This window comes from Lepisma saccharinum, chromosome 3 (assembly GCF_977018435.1).
Source record: "Lepisma saccharinum chromosome 3, izLepSacc3.1, whole genome shotgun sequence".
In the NCBI taxonomy this organism is placed as follows: Eukaryota; Metazoa; Arthropoda; class Insecta; order Zygentoma; family Lepismatidae; genus Lepisma; species Lepisma saccharinum.
In genome coordinates this window covers 37,483,336-37,507,360 of record NC_139231.1, presented here as the reverse complement: position 1 = coordinate 37,507,360, position 24,025 = coordinate 37,483,336, and the positions used below count along the sequence as shown (strand labels likewise).

At 37.7% G+C, this 24,025-nt stretch overlaps 1 protein-coding gene across 1 annotated transcript in view; it reads right to left on the bottom strand.

Moving 5' to 3' along the window:
- The window catches only part of polybromo (protein), a 149,900-nt gene that overhangs the window by 99,505 nt on the left and 26,370 nt on the right, over nt 1–24,025 (bottom strand). Inside the window, exons 3-11 of the mRNA XM_083118454.1 lie at nt 23,237–23,356; nt 22,346–22,471; nt 20,983–21,126; nt 20,288–20,473; nt 18,087–18,349; nt 16,388–16,575; nt 13,850–13,962; nt 12,635–12,733; nt 409–471 (exon numbers count right to left, since the gene is read on the bottom strand). Coding sequence (XP_082974580.1) covers nt 409–471; nt 12,635–12,733; nt 13,850–13,962; nt 16,388–16,575; nt 18,087–18,349; nt 20,288–20,473; nt 20,983–21,126; nt 22,346–22,471; nt 23,237–23,356 — 1,302 coding nt within the window. The remainder of the gene's footprint in view (nt 1–408; nt 472–12,634; nt 12,734–13,849; nt 13,963–16,387; nt 16,576–18,086; nt 18,350–20,287; nt 20,474–20,982; nt 21,127–22,345; nt 22,472–23,236; nt 23,357–24,025) is intronic.

Sequence of the window (24,025 nt, the reverse complement as noted above, 5' to 3'; positions counted from 1 at the left end):
AATTAACCGGGGTAGCTCAGTCGTTAGGGCATCTGACTACAATGTGAGAGACCAGGGTTCGATCTCCAGCGGGGGATCATATAAACCAGTGTCATATAAAGTGGGTACCTGGAGGAAACTCTGTAGGGTAAAAGTGGTCAGGGACATGGTGATGAACACATCACCCTCACCTTTGGCCATGATCAAGAAAGAGTGGGGCCCTAACTCCACAGCCCCTACACACCTTCATGGCATGGTGCAAAGTTCAAGGGAGCACTTTACTTTTTTCTCTTTATCTTTGCACAACTCTCATCTCCAATTTCAAAACAAAATATTATTACCTAGCACCTGTCAAGTTTCACCTTTGCAAGGAAAACTCACAATACCAGACATACATTACATGTCAAATCTTTCTAGGTTCATACATACCTGATCAAATTCCAGCAACTCTTGCACTTTGGCTTGCATTATCTTTTGAAGTTTCACAGCATCCTGCACAGAAAATAATATTTATTAAAGCAAAGCTTAATACCACTTTGAATTGATACCCATACCAATGCTGATACTCCTACTCACTGATATCAACACTGATTTTTGAAAATTGTAACAATTAAAAGTTGTTCAAAATATTAATTAATGTTGGTGTGCAAGCATTACACTCCAGTGTCTATTTATTAGTGTATTGCTTTAAACTATTCAAGACCAACATCAGAATCTTAAAACATAAAAGTAACAGAAAAAGTTTCTGATGTCTAATGCACACAGCAAGTTCCAAGATTACACTGATAAGATGATAGTCAGTTGTTGGTTAGCAAATACGCATTCAACCAGCAGGTTATGGTTGATGCTGTTCAACATGAATGTCAGTGAGGACAGGTGAAGCAAGGGTGCTCCAAACAGCATGATAAGGGCCTATACAGTATGCTGTACGAGTTTAAACTTGAAACAAAAGCGTTAGCAGTTGGAAAGAAAATGTAATTTCAAAGATTTGTTCAAACAACCCCTTTTGGCCCCAATCCATTTAATTAATGTATGTAACCTGGTGAGGGCGACAGATGTACCTTAGGAAAAACAACTGCATATTGTACATACAGTGAAACCTCGATTTTATATTTTTCAGGAGACCAAGCTGAAAAAAACTTAAAATGCTGGAAAATGTAAAATTGGGGGAAATTTTACAACATTTTGCTATGTTGGGACCATCAAGCTTGAATGTATAATGCAGGAAAATGTAAAATCTGGGAATGTAAAATCAGGGTTCCACTGTATTTACTTGAAACAAAACTCTGGTTAATGAATCATGAATTAAAATTAGATTTTGTAATAAGAAAATGGCAGAATTTTACTCTTAAATTAAGGTTATAGAAATATTGCAGTGGTAAAAATTATCAGTAATCTGTCCCATCCTTAAATTTACTAACAGTGAGCGAGTATACCAAAGGTCATCAAATCAAAAACAAATGACTACTCATCTTTTGTTACTAATCTATGTAACTGTAAACATTTAATTCTGACAGATTTTCCCCCTTTAGGGAGAAAAAAGCAATTACCTGAAAACTGACTTATTTAAAAACAGTATATGTAATAGCTTTTCAATCAATTCATGTGCATTAAAATTAAAATGCATATTAACTAAATTTTGAAGGAAAAATTGACAAGGAAAAAAAAAACTACACGAATTCAACGTGTCTACAATTAGATAACACAGAAAGATAAGTACTGAATGGGATCGGACTTTGGACTTACAACCAATGTTGTTACTTGTTACTGTGCCCATCCTTCAGGGTGTTGGAATGTATCTATGTGGCCATCTGTATATTTGGGGGCTCATTGTATAAATACCTGAAATCAAACTGTGATCTCTGGAAAGTTGTATCAGAAGACTGCTTACAGAGGTTGTTTCCAATCTATGGTGACGATTTCAAACTGCACCTACCTTAAGAGACACCATGTCACCACCATCGAGAGTGCTATATTTGGTGGCCCTGCATCTTGGCAATTGCCCGACAGTGAAGTTCCGCTGTAGGAGACTGGCACGAAGTGTAGTCATGTCCAGCTCAACCACTCCTCCTGACAGGCTTTCTTTCCATAATCCTTCAATGGTGCGGGGTCTCCTGTGAGACAAGGTTCGTTTCAGCAAGCCGAAGGCGCAAAATTCCATCGGTGAGACATCAGGTGACTTCACTGGAATGTCTGTGAAAGGAATGGCACAAATTCCAGTTTCATCTGCCATTGTTGGAGGAAGAGGTGAGTTCAGTGAGATGTGCGACCTGATGCCTTGTCTTGATGCACCCACACACGATTCTGGTTCCTCCCGTAGAGATGGGGAATGTCATGGCGATAATTGGGTGTCAGGACGTTAGCCTCATAATTCTGTAATCGGAATTAACCTTCGTATTTTTGGCAACACGATGTATGGTCAGCTTGCCATTGTACGAGTATCCAGCAATGATCATGAAACCTGTGCCAAAACTTCACTTTCATTCAGTGAACCATCTTTGAAGGTCCATCGAACCTGTCGATCGATAAAAAATTGCACGTGGCTTGTGACAGTCATGAAGATAAAACATATGCCTCGTCCAATGTAACAACGAACTTCCACTTTTCACCTGACAGGTGCCGCTCATAAAGCTTTAGACAGTTGGTGCGACGTTCCTGGATGTGTTTTTGCAAGAGCTTATGAACATGCCCCTTGCGTCGCTTTTCCAAACCCAAATCATGGTGTATGATGGTGTGCACTGTCTTCAGTGATGTTTGTAGTCGGTTCACGATACTTCTCAGTGTGGCTGGATTCTCCCTGGTGATCAGCACCCTGACTTCCCGAATTGTAGCTGGTGTGCAGCTAGTGGTAGGCTGGGGGTTGGTTTGTTTCTGTCGCATAGAAATCATCCCACGCCTCACCTTACCTGCCCCTATCAACACCCGTGATATGCCATTTTTGGATGCAGTGAATCCACGCTCCTTGCACAGTTTTATAATGGCACTATAACTGTAGTTTACGTCGGAAAGTGTAGTTATGCAACCCTGCCAATGTGCATTAATTTTCGTGGACATTCTTCCTGATATGCACTGACCACACCTGTCACGCACAGTCAACGGTCCAAGGTGCCCACACGACTGGCAGCTTCGTTCTCTTCCCGCTTAGTGGTGCTGCACAAGATGTGTAATTTCATCACCACAGACCGGAAACAACCTCTGTACAATTACAGTTGAACCAGAGTTATGTGTCAAGGTAAAGAGAAAATAATATGTATAACTGAGAATTACTTACAAATTAGATTTAGATACAATGTCATATCATTATTAAAATACTGCATTGTATCTATTTTGAGGAACAAGATATAACGCAGGTTATTTCTGTCATAAAATAGTAAATTAACTAATCTAAAAGTTTGATTCTTAAATACAGGTAAGAAGAGTTTTTCTAAATGTGCATATCTTCCCTCTTGATGACGTCTGTGTTTTGTTGATTTACTACCCAATTTTAAAAATTCATTTAAAATAGTATTTCTATTACTAATGACTGTGCAAAGTGTGGTATAAGCAATGCCCAAATCTGCAGCAATTTTAGTTTTATGTGGATTGGTGTCCACTTCCAATATAAATTTTACTTTCTGGTAAAACGTGTAACTTTCCTCTTTCTGTTCTTCATGGCCAACCAGTAGCAACTGAAAACGTTCACTGAAGGAACCAAAGTTCAGTTTTATTAAGGAACATGGCAAATTTCAGCCATCGGCTTCTTTTTAACATGTGTACTTTCGTACCGCAATTACATAAAAAAAAGAAAATGTGTCTCATGTTCTGAACAACTGGGGCAAAACTTTCTCCTCTGATTTCATGCCTCTTCTTGCCTTCTCTGTGACACTGTCGTGCCACACTCGTCTTTCTCGCAACTCGAGACAGAACACCACTATGCCCCCCTATCTTGTGACATTGTTGTAGCTTGATTACGTACAAATCAACTATATTTTATGAAAATTAGTAAGTATGACAGCGAATTACGTCTAAATGCATTATGTACAAATAAAGGTTAATAAACATGTTTTTAATTATATTTTGCCAGGACAGAATAATTTACATATAAAACGAAAGTATGCAGCACTGAGTTACGTATAAAGCAGTCTCAACTGTATTACTTAATGGAAGCCAAAATTTCACTATGTTCGGGTGTAGAGCAGAAAACTCTAATGTAGTGCTTCTCAACCTTTGTGGGCATGTGTCTCAGTAAGTATGTTCTTTAAAAGACAATAACCTGACCCCAAGAATTTTACTCATAACTATTTTTGCATTTTTTAAAAAGAGTATGCTTTAATGAAAAAGTAGCCTTGAAATCTAATATTAATAAATAAATTATGGCATAATCATACAGAGTATTAGTTCGATCATGTGTAGGCTTGTTGTCAAATATAAAATTTGCTTTAAAATTAGATGACAATAACTAGATCTAATAGAATCTTTTAGTTTCCTCTGGATAATTGGACAATATCATTGAATGAATTTGTCAAGTTCTGATTTTCATTGGCATGTTCCATTTTGGACACAGAAAAATTCCAGTTAATCAGAATATTTCCACTTCAATATATTTGTTAATCAAAATTGTTGCACAAACTAAATTGGCTCATCCCATATGTCAACGTCCAAATTTGGAGGTGGGAATCAATGCACCCCTCCAGTTAGATTGTTTCATTGCTCACCATCATTGTTACTAAAGAATTATCTGTTATCGCAGTGGAAAACCCAAATGAAAGGCTATCTTTCCACGTGGTTGCCAGCTCGAGCTGAAAGCAGCTTCGCCTTTCCGGGCCAAAATCGAGAAAGGCCCAACCGTTAAAATTCAGACTGCACGGGTGTCAGTCATCTCTCAGCAGCTTTGATTACTAACCAACATTGGCGAGAAAGGATTTTCTCTTTATCGCTGGTGAACCCCGAATGAAAGGCTATGTTTCCAAGTCATTGCCAGCTTGGGCTGCAAGTCGCACTGTACAATTGACGGCTGAGAAACACTGCTCTAATGTCTTCAGTGATTATTATGGGGTGGATTTTTGCCTATTTGTTTATTTTATCCTTCAGTAGTAAAACATTGGATTTAAGTTGTAAATTCATTGCAAGTTGTTTCATGACTGATAATAATTATTAATAACTGGTCATGCAAAACACTGTGAGGGCCAGGGCCTACCTATCGACTGCTGGTCTCACTCCCACCTGTAAAGGTAGATATCATCCAACCAGTTACGGGGTGACATGTGGTCAGCACAACAAACCTCCTATCATTGCTGAGGATTTCCCTGGCTGTGTTGTGCTAGGCATTCGTAGCTCCCCAATTTCCTCACAGTAGTGTGTAGCTACTAGTCCCATACATAGGCTGAAATCTCAGGAGAAAAGTTGTTACACTTTTTCACAGGAGACTCAAACCTGCACAGATTCCTTAGCCAGAGCACAAAGCATGATACCTAAAAGACCGCACAGACATGGTGCAGGATGTTTCAAGCCTGATAACACATTTTAATGGCCAAATTGTGCATCTTGTTTTGAAGATTAGTGTTGATTTTGCCTATGCTAAAAGCCTTTTCAATTGGTGGCTGGTCTTGAGATATATTTCTACCTACCAATCATCTTTGAGGGTATGTTCGATGGAATGGATGGCAATGGCAATTGTGAAGTGGGTGTTCTTGGAATGGCATTGGCTTTCCTGAAGCAATGTTGCCAAGTACAAGCCTGCCTTTGTTTGCTATACGCTATGTTGGTATGATAAGAGGAACAACGAGAAGCCAAGAAGCCAGTTCAAAAGTTAGTATACAATAAAATGTAGATACTTAAAGGTACTTACGTTAGTGAGTATTGATTTTAACGAAACTACGTTTCAGGATTTCACTGATCCCTTCATCAGGTTACCAAACTAGGCCAGTGTAACTACACCTTAGCAGCGGCAGATATGAGAAGGAATTGATTTATAGTAGGTCGAAAGGAATAAAAAGGAACATTTAGTCATCTGAAGTCAAAAGACTTATCTAAAAGGCTGTGTGAGCACAGGGCTTGACACACAAACACGTTAAAAGCCCCACTTAGATGCGCACGTTGGAGAGTTGTGCAACGAACTGGCGTGATCTCTCGTAGAATGCTGGAAGTCCTTCGGTTGATGTCCCCACCCCCTACCTTTCCTCTTCTGTATTCGGTGAGCTACGTCATATCAAGTTTGAATTCTTTGATCTCTTGGGCCACGTTAAGTGGGGCTTTTAACGTGTTTGTGTGTCAAGCCCTGTGTTCACAGGGCCTTTTAGATAAATCTTTTAATGTGTTTGTATGTTAAGCCGTGTGCTCAAATGGCTTTTCAAATCAGTGTTTTACAGTTGGGAACATGGCAGTTTTATGCATATGGGGTCAGATGACTAAATGTTCCTTTTTATTCCTTCCAACCCACTATAAATTCCCAAGTCCTTGTCATATCTGACGCGGCTAAGGTGTAGTTACACTGGCCTAGTTTGTTAACCTGACGAAGGGATCAGTGGAAACCTGAAACGTAGTTTCGTTAAAATCAATACTCACTAACGTAAATACCTTTAAGTATCTACATTATATTGTATACTAACTTATTCAACGTAAGTTGCACTAGCACTAAATATGAATAGTTCAAAAGGCAGCTAGTATAATCTTGCAATTCGAGTTTTGGAGTTCTTAAGCCCATATTATGCACATATAGACTAATTGGGACTGGAAACACAGTTTAAAGTTGACCGAACAACTGTGCAATGTGCCTCCACTTGGTATCAAACCTGGACCCCTTGGTTACAAGGTGACAACATTACCACTATGCCAATGGGGAGGCCTGAAAGAAGCAATTTAATGTTGCAAGTAGTAACATGGTGAATATGCAACAGTTAAGTATTACATATTAACTTCCTGCCAGCGCCTGTGGCAGAGTGGTTATCACATCCTGCTAGGACGTCAGGGGTCCCAGGTTTGAATCCCGGCCTGTGCATGGATGTTTGGGAGTGTTCATTTATCAATTTCATCATATCATCACTCATCCCCATCTTCGCAAATTAGTCAAAAGTGGCACAAAAGCTGAAGTAAAATAATGCAAATCAATCCATCAATTATTAACTTCCTGTGAAGTAGAAATAGCTTCTTTGCAATATAAGGACACTGTAACAGACACAAGGACAACAAAAGCCTCCCTGATGGTAACATTATCACCATGCAATCAAGGGGTCCCTGGATTGATACCTGGTGGAGGCAGATAGTGGTTTGGATTCCATTTTACACTGTAGGTCATTTCAATTATCCTATCTGTGCATACAAATGGACTTAAAACAAAACTCAAACAAGGAAAACAACTGGAAAAATGCCTAGTGATCAATTGTAATTTTAGTACAAATCAATAACGTGCAACTCAACACTGAAATAAGTTCATATTCACTGGCTGTCTTGGTGACATTGTAAGTGCTGTTTCCATCTTTTATGCTCCCTGTTTTTGAGGATTTGTGCACCTATAAATCTGCTCCCTAATATTTATGTAATGTGAATACAAGACAGTTACAATATCCAATATAAGCAGCTTGTTTGTTTTTTAAATATACAGCGGAACACCCATTTTACATTTTCAAGGGCATCAAGCTGAAAAAGCTTAAATTGCGGGAAAATGTAAAATCTGGGAAAAATTCATAGTATTTTGATCTATTGGGACTATACAGATTGAATGTAAAACCGGGAAATGTTCTGGTACATTTTTATTATGTAGCGTCACTTTTCTGCCAGCAACGATGAGGATAAGTGATATGATGAAATTGATGAAAGGACACAAAGAACACCTATATCCCGGCTGGGATTCAAACCTAATACACCTGGTACCATAGTATGCTTTGCTAACCACACTGCCATGGAGGTCGGCATAAGCAGCATGTACTGACAGTATACACAAATCTACAGATAACTGCACAGATATCCAACCCCCTGAAGACAAGATAAAATCTCCAAAACACTGGGATAAAAAAAAAATCCAATCCCATTCAGTACGATTCAAAACACCATTCATCACCTATAAAAACAAGAAAGATAAAGTTTACCTTATAACACATTTTCTGTTTACTTCCCTCAGGGCAGTTTCTCTAGTGGAAAGACAAAATATAATTTCAGTTTCTTTTAGGGATAATTTTCACAAATTTCCAAATCTAAAGTCTTACGCTGTAAAGAGTTCCTTCTCTTTTTTTCAAGAATAAATTTTGCAAAAATGTGTATATATATAATTTAAAAATCTTCTTTTAACTATAGTTGGCATTCAGATCAATCATTAATACAAACTGCCTGTGTATTGTATAATGACACACTGATAATAATAAAAATTACAAGCTATGCTTCACATGAAGAAACTTTATATATGACGTCACTTCCTTTACATACATTATAATGTTAATGACGGTTTCATTTCAAATGCAAAGAATTAAGTCTCGGAACAGGTTCACGAATGTAATTCTCACTGAATGTGAATTGAATTCCAAGTGCCGATAAATCTCGCATTAATTCCCGGTAATCACAATCAGGAAACTTCTTGTTCTTCTTTCTATACCACACTTACGGGGAAGAGTTATATTACTTGAGTAATAAACATTTGTATGTAACTCTTACAACCTGTTCTTTCATAAAACAATGATTGTCATGAAAATTAAGGAGATAGTCATAATGGTGTGTTCAGTTCCTTATTTGGTGGTGAAAAGATAACTGAACACAATACTATGACTTAAGACATTCTGGCATTGTTTGCTTCACTATAATGGGAAATAAAACTTTCTTCGCAAGAAAAGACATGTTGAGTTATTGGACTCTCAAATGGTTAACGTCTTATGGACATGGAAGAAGGTAAACAGAAAATGTATCTGAAGGTAAAACGTGACTTTTTCATATATAACAGCATGCACTTATAAATAACTTTTGTGCCAAAACTTACTTCTACTTTTAAAATATTACCTTGGGTTTCTTTGCTCAAAAACATGCACAGCAGACATTATGTACATAATGAGTTTAAATACCAGGTAACCAAGAAAGTTCATGCGGTTTTAGTACAAAGAAGAAAAGGTCCAAAACAAATGTGTTTACCTTATATTTATTCTGCAAAATATCCACCATCCGCTTCTACAACCTTCTCCCATCTTTGTGCAAGCCTGTAGATGCCATGTTTGAAAAAGTCTTTGTGTAGGGCCGCAAAAAACTGCACCACCGCGTTTTCAACCCCCTCGCGAGTTTGGAAATGTCGATTGCGCATATGGTTGTCCATAGACAAAAAAAAGATGGTAGTCTGATGGAGCGATGTCGGGTGAATACGCTGGATGTGGCAGAAGTTCCCAGCCGAGAGAAGAAATCACCTCCAGGGTCATCTTTGCTGTATGCGGTTTAGCGTTGTCTTGGTGGAAAAGAACACGCTTCCTATTCACTAATGCAGGTTGTTTTTTTGCAAGCTGTTCGGGCACTCTTTGCAATTGCGTGGAGTACACCTCTTTGTTGATGGTTTTACCACTTTCCAAGAACTCATAATGCACAATCCCAGCCGTAGTCCACCAGACACACCTTCCGCTGATGAAGAGCAGGTTTTGCAGTAAAAGGTATGGTGTCATTTGACGATAGCCAATGGTATGAGCGTTTCTTGTTATCGTACATTACCCACTTTTCATCACACGTCAAAATGCGGTCCAAAATTGGACAGTTGTTGTTCCTAGTGAGCAAGGAAGCGCAAATGTTCAGTTGTTGGAGACTGTTCGCAGCAGTCAGCTCGTGCGGGACCCACTTACTCAGTTTCCATGATTTGCCAAGCTCATGCAAGTGCGCACGAATTGTTTCAGCACTTACCGCAAATCGTTGAGCGAGTTCTTGACACGTTTGACTTGAATCCTCTTCAATTGCTGCCTTCAGTTGGTCCACATCGAGAGATTTCGGTCTGCCCGATCGAGGTTTTTCTGCCAGTGTCTCATCGCTACTCGAGAAGGTCTGAAACCACTTTTGCGCTGTCCGTTCACTAATTGTACCTTCTCCAAACGCTGCACATATTTTTCTTGCTGCTTCCGCTCCTTTTGTGCCCAAATTGTACTCACAGTAAACACGCCCTGATTACTGCATTCGACACAGCCATGGTTCACTGCGAATACTTGCTCCCGAACTATCGACTGCGACCTGTTATCTACATTAGCCGACGTGCCAAGGAATGAGCTTTCCGCCAATCACACATACATGTACCCCTGGTGGCTGAACTGCATACTACCCCACGAAAACTACGGGCAGTTGTAAAAACCGCATGAACTTTCTTGGTTACCTGGTATATTAGTACATTACTTTATTTAGTTTATTATCTCACCATGATATCCTAAGTGTTGAAAAATGTGCAGACAACAAGATTCCCTATAATATTTTCATTCAATCACTGGGTTTACCCTGATGTTAATAGACCAATAGTCTTACATCTAATACTGACAGTGTTGCTAATTTATCATTCTTTCCCAATAACAATAATACTAAGACGTAAGTGAGTTACTGAAGATATATCCACGAAACTTACTTGTAAATGTTCTATTAATTTCAGTGGCCTCTGCCACCATCCACTTGGGTACTCGATGTTTTACTGTTACTTTGACTTCCGGTTCCCGTTGTTGTTTCCTCGACTACCGCTAGGGGTGCTGGTGTAGCCATTTCGTCTGCTGCATGCGATGGGTTTGAGCAGTTATAATAGCAGGAGCTAAACATGATGAGCCTGACCGCTGTCGATATTCAGCTCGTGTGGAAAGTGTATAATTGCATGCGTCTTTTTGATTTTGGTGTCAATTAGGGTGTGTGATGTGTGCCTAACTGAAACTTTTTGGATCCTGTGTTTATTGAACTTGAGGTGCCATGCTAGTCTAGTAGTGGGTTGGGATTTTTTTGCATCTGCTAAGTGCTGTTGTAGAACATTTACAAGTAAGTTTCACGAATATATCTTTAGTAACTCGCTTACGTCTTATATTATCAACCACGTTGTTTATTCCCCTCAACATGAAAATAATACTAAATTTTGTGTTAATGTTTTCAAGGGGAAATTATATATTTCAGTAGGCCCTTCCCCTGTCGTAAAGACATTGAACTTTCTCACCACCACCGAAGGTTACACATTTGATACTTGGGCGTTTGCTTCAAGGTCAGATCACCAGGCATAATATTAGATCCATACCAGTCCAGGTAAAGTGCATCTTCTGGGTTCAATTCCCAGGGTGGGTGATCTCAGATAGGACCCTATTCAACAATGTTCCTGCATGTAGCAGCCCTTGGATTCATCCACTCTATAATCAACAAATATCTAGGGCACCAGAGGATGAGGCTTATCACATCACCTTCACTAGGGCTGAGACTGAGACTGTGTAGAGCTCTACCTCTAAACCCTGTGTGTGGATTCATGGCATGGTACAATGATTTTTTTAAACCTTTACCTTTGTTTTGATATCTACATTTTCAACACAGTTATTTTATTCTCAAAATTAAAGCTAATCTTTCACACATTAATTCAGGAAATGATATATTTCTTGAAATGTGTACCATTTTATATAGGTTAAAAGTCACATGAATTCATCACTAACTGCTGACGAGACCCTAAACCTCTGTACAAAATCTATAGAAAAACTGCCGGGATACCTTTCTGCTTGCACGTCTATGTAACCAACTTCTACCACTTAAGGGTATGAGGTACAGTTTTGCTAAGAGAGTACATTTGTTTCAATTCTGTTGGAATGTGCTTGAAATTTGAAAAATAAGCCTCTGATGTATTCTAGAGTATGTATTTTTCCCCACGTGGTGGTTGAAAGCAGCTCTTTATGTCGATTATTAAGCTAGATAGTCACTATTAAAAATTAAATCCACAAATGCATTTTGACTAGGGCTAAGCTGATACTGATTTGTGTCAGTATTAGAAAGTAGCAGATGGAATTTGATCACCAATACCAGCCAATACTTTTCCAATTCCAAAGTCCAGAAATCTTGTGAGATCCACAAAAATGTCACTAGTATCCTGCAAATTATGCAAAATGCAAAATATTTTTCACTTTTGCAACAATGTTGTTACAAACAATGGATTTTTAGATTAAATAATTGTATCATGTGAAATTGTAAATATTTTAAACACTGGTAGATTGCTATGGTATAGTTCGAATGCAAAAATTAAGTAAAAAAATTTACAAATATTCTGAACAATTTTGGATTGTTACAATTACGTAAATATCAGAATTGGTATCGATGGTAATTGGTAAGAGATCAGCATTGGTACTGATTCAAAGCGATATCAGCTCAACACTAGTTATAGACTTGTGTATTTCTTATGGAAAATGAAATGTTTATCATTAACTTAATGTTTTCACTATTCTAATCACACTTTGGCATTTGCAGTCTGACACTGTCTTCGTCAAACTTCCACCTTTCAATCCATGTGATTTATGCACTTGCATTCCTAGAGTAAATATAGTAAGTTTACATACGAAATAAAATTTTGCACATAATATTCAAGCTTCTGTACACTGTACACATATCTTCCATCTTGTTCAGATCTTCACACACTGTGAAGGAAACTTTACCTCTTACCCTTAAGTAACAGAAGATTCTGTTTCCAACCTATTACCATTCTTTTCACATGAAACAACTGCAACTCACTTACCTTATATAGTCGAGAATCTGGCCTGTTGTACTGTTTGGCATTCTCAAACATGATGTTCATGTCTCCTGCTAGCTCACTGAGGGTACCATAGTCTCCTCTCTAAAAAAAAAAAAAAAAAAAAAAAATCAGTCTATAAAATTTAAATAAATCATAGGACACTAACTTTTCCATACTGCCTGTATAAAAGCCAAAATAAATTCAAATGCTGACTCTTGAAACATATATTAGAAAGGCACCGTTGTCACAATTTTTAGCCTTGTAAAGTACAGGACCTTCGGCATTATTAACGCAAGGTGTGGTTCTTATAATGCAAGAGCTGTGGCAACATAGTAATCTTGAATGGAATCGTGGAAACAAGGTTATTGTGGCATGTCTCGGTAATGAGAGAAAGCCTGCCAGTTAGATGGGGGTGAAATATTGTTATTTGAGCAAGTACATCATCATATTCCCAGGGAAAATACATAGCCACCTTACTTACCTGACTTTGCACTTGCACACTTTTCACTATTTCCTATTGTAGCTGCTTGTACGCTAATTCTATACTACCTGGATACTCTCTCTGCTCCTGGGAAACAAAAGATTTTGTTTTGTCTCTTGAGGAATTGACCTTTATGATGTACAAGCGGTTACACTACTCTGAAGATGGGACTTGGCAGTTAACATAAAGAATGTTTGGAGCCCTATCTCCATACACCTTATGCTCCTTTTGGCACTGTGCAGTCTGCAGGGTATAGCTTTACCTTTTCTTTCCCAGAAGATTTTTGAAAACAGCATATATATTTGTCAAATGGTATCTGCTAAACAATATAATTATTAAAAATTAATTCATGTTTGGAAAATAAAAGATGTGGCTGAATAATAAATACACGTAAGCGAACTTTTCAGCAAATGTTACATGTAGACATTCTAATTTTGATAGCCCCTGCCACCATCCACTTGGGAACTTGTTGCCTCACGATGCAAAATAATATAATACAGTTATGTAGTTATGTGCAGTTGGTGTAGCAAGTTCGGAAGCCAATTGTGAGTGATTTTTGGTGTCAATCAGCATGTGAAACCCAGCCAAGCAGTGAAGCAACAAGTTCCCAAGTGGATGGTGACATGAGTCACCGAAATTAATAGAAGTTCTGCAAGTAAGTTTCACGGGAAAAAATTGTAATTTGCTTGCGTGTATTTATTAAAAACTTAAGATAAAAATACAAGGCCAGGAATTACCTTCAGTTTAGTCCTGATTTGTGTGAGAGAAATAGGATTTTTTATTTCTTTGTAGTAATCAGGATAATATCTCTTCGAAGGTAGCTTCCAAAAAGGTTCACTCAAGATATACCCTGAAAAACAGAAGAAATCAAAAAAGGTTTAAATTCCCCTTTGCATAGGTTACTATAATGAAGAGAAAAACAAGTATATCAACTTCAACTTAAAATACAGAAACTAAAATAAAGATCTGTATATAAATGATTTAGGTACTTGACCTTTACACTACTAAAATACGCAACATTAATTTATGCATCAAAACGTACCACAAAAGGATGATTTTGAGTCCCAATTTTGGTGTGGATGTTGCTTTGAGTGAGCGAGTGGACTATTTTCAGTTTGGACTCGAAGGGAAAATGAAAAAAATAGAATTATCCAAAACTCGAATTAACAAAAACATGCATTATTAAAGAAAATCAATGAAGCAGAACTACTGTACTACAGTATAAAGAAAAATAATCAATATGCAATGGACCTTGTCGTAAAAATTGCCAAATGTTGTGCATGGTCCTATAGTGCAAGTCAAAAACCATTCCTCTCATAATAGTAATTAAGAAATTAGTAAATTGAAAACACATTTAAGTAAGTACAATATACGAGGGCGAGTCAAAAAAAGAGTGAGAATGATTTTTCACACAGCGAACATGAGGCGGTGAAACAAATTTGCGCGAGAAGAAAGTGTCTCGTGGAATGAGCAGATAAAATTGCAAGCATGTATGCGCATGCATCTGGCAACACTGCACAAACTAACCATAAATGGTCAGATGTTGCATATGGAAAATGGAGTCGGTTCGTGAGGTGCAGTACGTGGCTTTGAAATTTTGCGTCCTTCTGCAGAAATCTGCCACGGAAGCATACAACATGTTGCAGCAGGCATACGGCGAAGATGTCCTTCCACAATCAACTGCATTTCGATAGTTCAAACAGTTTAAGGAGAGCTGTGTTTCAACCACAGAGCAGGGCATTCCGGGTGCACTGGCCACTGCAGTGAACGAGATCATGGTTAACACAGCTGCTGTCATTGTTCGGGAAGATCGCCGAATAACAATAGATAAACTGGCGGACGTGTTACACATTTCCCATGGTACTAAGTTCACTATTCTGCACTATCGCTTACACATGAGACGCGTATGTGCAAGATGGGTGCCGAGATTGGTAATGCCGGAACAGAAGCAGGTGAGAGTGGAGGTGTGTTTGGAGTTTCAGCATCTGGTAGCGGAGCATGGCGAGGCCTACCTGAATTCCATCATAACTGATGATGAGAGTTTGCTTCACCACTACGATCCCGAAAGCAAACAGGCCAACACAGTCTGGAAATCACCTAGTTCTCAGATGCCAAAGCTTTTCCATCGGCGAATAAGGTAATGATGATTTCTAGTGTTGTGCCTGTAGATAAACTCTAAATTTCATGTTTAAGAGTTTATTTCAAATTTTGCAGTTCATTTCGTACCATTTTGTAACAAAATTTTGTTCCCTCATCTGAAATTGGAGCTGCAGGGCAAGCGTTTCGACTCATCAAAGGCCGTTCTGAAGAGGGAGGAGGCAGTTCTGAAAACGATGTCAAAAGACTGGTTCCAGCATGCCTTCCAGGACTGGCAGACATGTTGGGCCAAGTGGATACAACTCTATGGGGACAACTTCAACTTTGACCCTGCCTAATGTATTTCATAAGTAAAAAAATCATTCTCATTATTTTTTGACTAGCCCCCATATTAACACAAAAAAATCACATACACTTGCAACAACATTAACTACCTATTCTCACTTAAAGAAGTTCATAATTTTTATTAACTTATATTTATTTTTCCATGGCATGAAACAAGTAATCATTAATGTTTACTTGAAATTAAACATGAAACACCTCAATATTGTGAACAATGTGCCCTGACTAATCACAACTGACCTGCATGCAAACAGGGTGGGCAATCCCACATTATTGAAGACAGGATGGAGGCTACATACCAGCAAACAGAAACTTTCTCTTCCCATTGGCTGTCTCTAGATAGATGCCTTCAAATTATCCGAATAAAAGGTTCAGAAATTCAAATTACATATGAATTGTTAACATTGTTTTCAATGGGAATAAACTTCTGTTTAAATTGCAGAATAATTCGAATTATCCAAGTTCGAATTAAAAAGAGTGCATTGTACTGTATATAAACTTTTCATTGTACTGTTCCCATACCATGCTGCTCTTTGGTGCAAAGGGAAAGTAGAGCTGTCACCGATAATGTCATGCCACTGACAATGCAAAGAACTAGAGGAAAAGAGGAGGAAGAACTGAAGCAGGCAACATATGGAAATTTTTATGCCATGGGTGCAATTGGAAAAACATATAGAACGGAAAGTGTGGGTTATGGCAAACATCCTATTACTTAACAGTGTCTTTTGCCAGGGCTGGATGACTGAATTTAAAGATTAAATATGTAAACTTCACGGAACATCCAAACGGGGTTTCACTGCATACAACTTCTTAATTTATCTGAAAATAAATCTAACCTTGCCCTGTTGAGAATGAATGTATGGTATCATAGAGTTGCCACTGAGGGTTATCAATGTCCTCGACATCATCATCATCATCTTCCTCCTCTTCTGCTTCTTCCTCATCTTCTTCTGATTCCTCCTCTTCGTATTGAAGGGCAGCAGTCAGAGCTGAGAGGGTCTGACCACCACGTAATCTCTTGCTCCTGGAAAGGATTAAACCATAACAATAACAAGTGTGTACATGTGTAACTGTTAAAGGCATGGATATTTCGTTTTTGATGGAAACACAAAATGTGAAATAACATGCTGTAATGTTCATTTTTCATGTTTGTGAAAGGTCTGAGGTGGATTTCCATCTTTTTTTACAAAATGGTGCGAAATGAACTGCAAAATTTGAAATAAATTCTTATTAAATACAAAATTTAGAGTTTATCTACAGACACAACACTTTCTGAAGTCAGAATTATCCTGAGAGTTATGCAATGCATGGAAAAATTGATGAATTCTGCTATAAATATTTGAGAAGCAAGAATGGACTCCTTTACACGGAAATAAATTTATTACTCTCGTAACTAGATAAATGTGCTCTTAGAAGGGAAATTTATTTTGTGTAGTAAGTGTATTCTTTAAATCAAATTTAGGATTATATTCACCACTTTAACACTGAAATGTCATTTTATATACTACTTTTGAAGCAAAACTATGCCTAGCTTACATACCAAAATCTTGATATTTTATTCACCATAAATATGTGGCTCTAGTAATTGTAAATGTATCAGGAAATATAATTCACCAACGTGAAGCAGCAATCCTTTTTTCAAAGAGAGGTTTCTTGCACCTTCCTAATGTCTTGTATTCAAGGAATTCGAGCGGATATACGGGGTGGGAAATAACCTTTTGCTAGGGGTCCACAGTAAAAATTAACAACAATTAAGAAATTATGGTAATACCAAATGTTTACTACGACAATTGTGGTTACAAAAACAAAATTAAAAGTTAGTATGTCCGCCGTTTGCTTCTCTCACAGCACGAAGACGATCAAGGTAGGAGCTCAGAAGATTCGCAAACAGTCCGTATTCCATTCCATGTCACGGAGACTTGTTTCAGATGTGCAAGGAGTGTTGGCCGGGTATAACGGTCCGGTCCGCATTCCACTATCATCAAGGACTCATATGCGTCCTTCAGAATAGCCGCAAAATGCTCCTCTGCATTCAGGTCCGGTGATGCACCCGGCCATTCAGAACTGCTGAAGAAGTCAATGCCACTTCGCCGAAGGTCTTGGTTTTAGCATTTGCCTTGAAGCAAGGTGCTTTGTCGTGAACTAACTTTTAATTTTGTTTTTGTAACCACAATTGTCATAGTAAACACTTGGTATTACCATAATTTCTTAATTGTTGTTACTTTTTCCTGCAGACCCCTAGCAAAAGGTTATTTCCCACCCTGTACATAGTGGCTTGGATCTCATTATAAACTGCAAGTTCGGTATCGATTAGCTTATCTGTGCATGAAGTGGAATTAAAATAAACTTTGATTTCATTTGCAGTGCGTTCAATATTAGTGTACTAAATTTTGGTAGAATCTGTAGCAGTGTCTTCAATGCTTACACAATAATATTCAAAATTCTCAAAAAATACATTCAAAAATCATGCAGTATGTTTTGTCATGTTAAAAAAACTGTAACAAGCCACAATAAGGGTAACTTAACATTACTTACCTGGGTCTCTCAGGCACGGTCTTGCCCGATGGATATTTTCCATGTTCAATCTCAACCTTTTTTATGGAAATTATCTTCTTCAGAGCCTTGGCATCCTTGTAAATCTGAGAACCTGGCTCATTGAACGTACAGGCATTTTTTGTCATGAGCGACAGATCTTTCTCAAGGTCATTTAGGCACGAGTATTCATTCTTCTGTATTTTTGTAGCAATCATCTTCAGATCAATTGGGATATCTATTACCTCGTAATATTCAGGATAACGCTGGAAAACAGACAATATGTTACTATATTTTGAGCATATTTACCTACTAGAAGGCAAACCTGATACTTCGTGGGCAAGCGTGTAGTCACGTGTGTTTTTAATGTTTCAAGTTTTAAAGTTTTTATCTTTGACTTTTTTACGCTTATGGTACATTTACAAAAAAAGGAATGTGGGTATGGGAGTTTTATCAGGAATGGGCAAATTGTTATGAACCTTTTTTTACCATAGTAACAACTATCACCTTACTCCTTGTTTTACTTCTATTTGATGTGGCTATAAAGCAATTTCGCTAGCCAAGGAGAGAGATAACCTGAGGAAGGGAGCAGTTGACTCTCGAAACATAGTTTGGCATGTTCCGTCAAACGCAAAACAAAACAATGTGTAAAAAGCCAACAAGCGCCATCTCTTGGCGTTGAGTATTACTAAAAACAACACAACATAGTTGAGCGTACAGCAGAGACAGACACCTGCACACAAAAGGATCACTGTTCACAACGATGTATTTTTATGTATAGTTTACATGCTTTATATACAATAGGGATGGGACCGATTAATCGGTACTCTATTGGTATCGGCCGATAAAACCCTTTTTCTTGAAACGGTAAAATTGCCAATTATTTTACCGATCCGATATATCGATAAATATCTGAAAATTTAGTGCAAAATTCTGCCATTTTGTTGTAATTTTTATGGATAATCTCTATGCCCTACTTCTAAAAAAGTTAATGTCTAAATATGCAATTTCTTTCACACTGCAGTCACCTTGAAACACAGATTTTTAAGGTCAATGATCCATTCAGGTTCTTCAAGAAACATTTCTAATTTTATATCGGATCGTTAAATTTTATATCGGTACTTTATCAGTATTAGCCAAAAATTCATATCGGCCCATCCCTAATATACAATAAAGCCACGTATAATCAGTACGAGATTGTTTTTATCATAACATCAGTGGTGAAGGATGCACAGCGGTCCAGAACTGCAACATCGTAGTTACGTGTGTATAATGCACACCATGCTTTTTGAAGGAGAAAAGCGACAAATGATTATATTTCGTATATAATGCACAGTACAATTTAGGCTCAAGAAATGGCTTTCTTAGTTCTAGGTTGTAAAGCTGTTGCTATGTGGACCAAGTGGAGAATATAGTCTTGTGTATACAAAGTGTCACCAACCCACACCACTTTCCCCCTCTCCCTCCACTGTGTTTAGCACAACAAAGCTTTCACTTCTGTAAGTACTTAGTTTATTCTGCAGTGGTAAAAAAGTGAGATCAAAATTATGTTATGGATTTGCAGCACTCAAGAAGTTATTTTCTATATTTCTCACCCGACAAATACTGCTGATATGCCTCCCGTGTGATGGGAGGTGCATGTTCGAATTCTGCCCCTACGATGCTTTTCATGGTGTTGCAAAATGTTCCGTTACAAAGCAAAAAATCAGGGGAAATGGCCATTTCACTTTGATAGTGTTTTTCTAAAAAAATATTATTACTAAATAAATTCAATGTGGTAATTTGTATTTATGCCAGTTATACACAGTGGCATAGTGATAACATGCATGTTTTCCTGTTGGCTGTCTGAATTATTCTGTGCATAATACATGAGTAAATACAGTATTTAAAGTGAGCTGTAGTTCATGCTTGACCACACAATCTCCAAGCAATCTGACTGAATGTTCAGTGTGTTCAACCATGCTTAAAGTGTCTCTGGCAGATGGTGGTGATTTGTCAGACATCCTCTTCCACACAAAGCACTTAAGAACTAATGTTATATGCTGTCATTCCCCAAGATTTGTAGTTTTCTTTAAGTTTATATAGCAGGGTTCTGAGTTTCATTAACAATACTGAATGTTTCTGTGGTGCACCCCCAATATCAGTCACACTCTCTTACATAAAACGCACATAAATTTTCCTCAGTACAAAAAACAATGCCTCACCTTTTTAGATGGTAGCAACTGGAACACCGTATGTAAAGGCCGACCATCAGTGTCAGCAGCAGTCATCACAACAGTGAAAAGTTCTTCTAGGATGAACGAGAGTTCATCATCTGGATTTGTGGAAGAAGTTTCAGAGTTCTCATCATCGTCGCCTCGCTTTGCATCAGAAGGACCTGCACGTCGAGCCTATAAGATGCAAATGGATGAATATAGTGGAGCTATGCAGTGATATGGGTGCAAGTGACAGAAGCAGAAGACACTTGACCATTTCTTTAAAGTGTGAGTTCAATATTGTTTAACTATTCCTTTTCCTAACATCTTTGTTATTACTGTTCTGAGCAATGTAAATAGAATTTTCATAATTGTCCCTTCTTCATACTGATTTGTCTTTTGTTATAGTGTGGATTTTTGTAATTCAAGAGTGTCTCCATACACCTCAAATTATTGGAACACTACTGTATTCCGATGTAATTCTTGAACAGAGCAAAACTGTTGTAAATTGGTGCATGTAATTGAGGTGGAATACTTATATTTTTAATGTTAATCATTTATTTAACAAAATAGGTACCAGTGAGAATTGGGAAGATGATCAGTATTGGTTCAAATTGATCTATCGCTCAGTTCTAATTGTCATGTTTTCAGTTACCTGAAACATGGATATGCAAGTTGCCTTGTGCCTATCATTATCTACTTACCAATTTTCCTACTTTCAAGATGATTTTGCCCTTGTGTTCACTTATATCTTCGCCCATCTTTCCATCCACATCTAGTAATCTGTTCTTCGTTGCAATGAACAAATCCCACAAGTCACAAGCATCCCTGTATTCTTGGGAATTTTTCTGAAATTGAAATATGTGCCAAATAAGAATTTTGATACTCCATAAAACAAAAATAAATAAACTCAAAATGTTAACACAGCGTTATTTTTAAAATTAAATGAATACACTTCAATTACAAAGTTGCATCAGCTGTTTCAACAGATAACAATATTACAATAAAAAAAAATATGTATCTTCCAAATTAAGAACTATATTCATCTCATTTCTACATCTTGTTTTCTCAATTTTTAACAGATTATTGGCTTATTCATGACATCAGTTAAGTTAGACTAATGAATTTAATGTGATACTATTCCTATAGCTACTAGATGCCCTACTTTTACTGCACATGGCCAACATTTATGTCATTATGCACTGCATCCATGAGGAATTTGATAAATACCATAAACTCCTACATTTTGAGCACAACACTTGTTGTACGAAAATGTTCCTATTTGTTGGAGAAACAGACCATCACTGGAAAAATTTTGCTCAGGCTGACGAGATAACCCTAAACATTTCAGACTCTAGGCATATTGAAAGATATTAAAACAAAGTTTGTTTAATAACAATAGAGGAAATTGTGAGGCAAACAACACATTTCCTTAAAATGCACTTTCTCCATATTTAATGATCATTCATTGTCAAAAGAACATAGGAAAAAATAAGTTCCACAATAAAAGACAGCATAAATCACAAAAGGACAATGTTAAAAATAAATAAATTGTACAAATAATATGTAGGAATTGTAGCTTTCCTGGCGACGTCCTTCCAATAGTTGTTCTCAGGTTACCAGACAGGTTAAATCGGCATTAGCTTTCAATGTTTCGAGCACATACATTGCTCTGATCATCAAGGAATGTATTATTTCGGTGTTTGCAAATAAAATCCTGTGTCCCTCGGTGATGCTGTGTTCTGCAAGTACTGACTTTTCTGGTTGGAATAAGCTGATGTTGAGCTGATGTTCACTACGTCACACTATGGTGCATCCCGTTTGACCTATATATGGTGTCCCACACCAGCCAATAAGAACACCAGGATTCAGAGCGAGCCAATAGGAAGACAGTGTCCAAGAGCCATCCCATCATAGTGTGTATATATCCCTACACTGGTCTCAATTTTTTACATTCCCCGATGATGACAGTAATGTATGCACACGAAATGTTGGAAGCTAACGGCAATTTAACCTGGCTGGTAACCCGAGAACACCTGTTCGAAATAATATGTAATTAACACTAACCTTATAAAATGCTTTTGCATTGTTGATCATCAGTTCCACATCAGAAGTTAATTGTTCTGCATCTTCGTATTCTTCAGTCTTCAGTTTCTGCTGCACTTTCAGCAGATCAATAGGATTTGTAACCACCTATGAACACAATACAGAACCATCATTATACAGTACACAATAAAGACATATGCTAAGAACAATTAGATAGATCCACATTGTGTAAGCAAATCACACTAATGCCATTTATTTTCAAGTAAGGAAACTAGCTAAATTTTAAAAAAAAAATGTAATTATGGCTGAGCAAATACAGATACCACCACATCAGTAGGAATTTGACTTCATAAGTGGGTAATTTCAAATGCCAAATATCTTCCAAGGTAGGCAATTTTAAAAATTACAATTCCTTATCACTCTCCAAAAGTGCATCTTTTCCGCTCCATCATAGAGAAATATAAGAAGCCAGGGGTGTTGGGTTTAAATCCTGGTCTGAGATGCTATTCAACCAGTTGATGTGCTCAGCTACCAAATGCAATGATGGGAAATGATCATAGGATCCAGGGAAAATACATTTTCAGCCTTTAGTTATAGTAACTATCCAAACATATTTAAAAAAAAATATGACACTATACATAAAGTAAAAAAAAAAGTAAAGCACTCCCTTGTGCTTTGCACTATGCCATGAAGGCGTATAGGGGGTATGGAGTTAGGGCCCCACACTTTCTTCATCACAGCTAAAGGTGGGGGTGATGTGATCAGCACCACATCCCTGGCTGACTTTACCCCCCCCCCCCCCCCCAGAGTTTCCTCCAGGTAACCACTTTATACGATGCTGGGTGGGTGCCGGAGCCGCTTGAACAGATGTACACTATACATATTTCACAGAATTAAAAAAAAAAACATTACCTCATAATATCCTGGTTCTTGTCTTCTTTTGGGAACTCTGATAAATGCATCACAGAGCAAAGACCCATCTTCTTTCTTAAAGTTACGAATCGTATCATACAACTGGTGGCACAGTTCCATCTGGAAGAGAAGTGCAATTATCAATAACTGGATTTCTTGCAAAGAAGAAAGTATGTGAAATTTATTTACCATTGCTTCCTCATTTTTTCTCTATCAGTCAGGAGAAGCATCTCTTCTCAAAACAACTAATCAATCACGTACTTGCATTCTTAATGAAGTTTAGGTGCTTGCTTTGAGTTCACACCAAGTTCCACGACATGCATGGCCTGCCAAGCTTTCAAATTGGTGCTATGGAAGATGTTTCGACCCAAGATCATTTTGTTTGATTGAGATTTCATCATGCGACGAATGCATTTTAACATGGTTTGATTTAGATTTACTTCTGTTAACACATACTGCGAAGTTTTAGTGATTGCTTAAGATTTTGTTCAATATATGCTTTCGTAGTTAGGATACGCAGGCCAGGTTTGGTTCTCTCAGCATTAAAATAAAGTCCCTAAATGCATTCTACTAAGGTTCCATTTACTTCTACATTAATTCCCACTAAACGGCGTACGCTTTTAGAAGGAACATGAGTTCGGCCAATACCCGGCCAGTGCTACTGCGCCGTTGCCAAACTAACTGCTAGCGCAAGGAAAGGACAGAAGATTCGCGATGTATCCATTATTTTGATAATGCATGTACAGTATATATGAGTACAGTGAAATAATATACAGTAAGCCCTCGTTA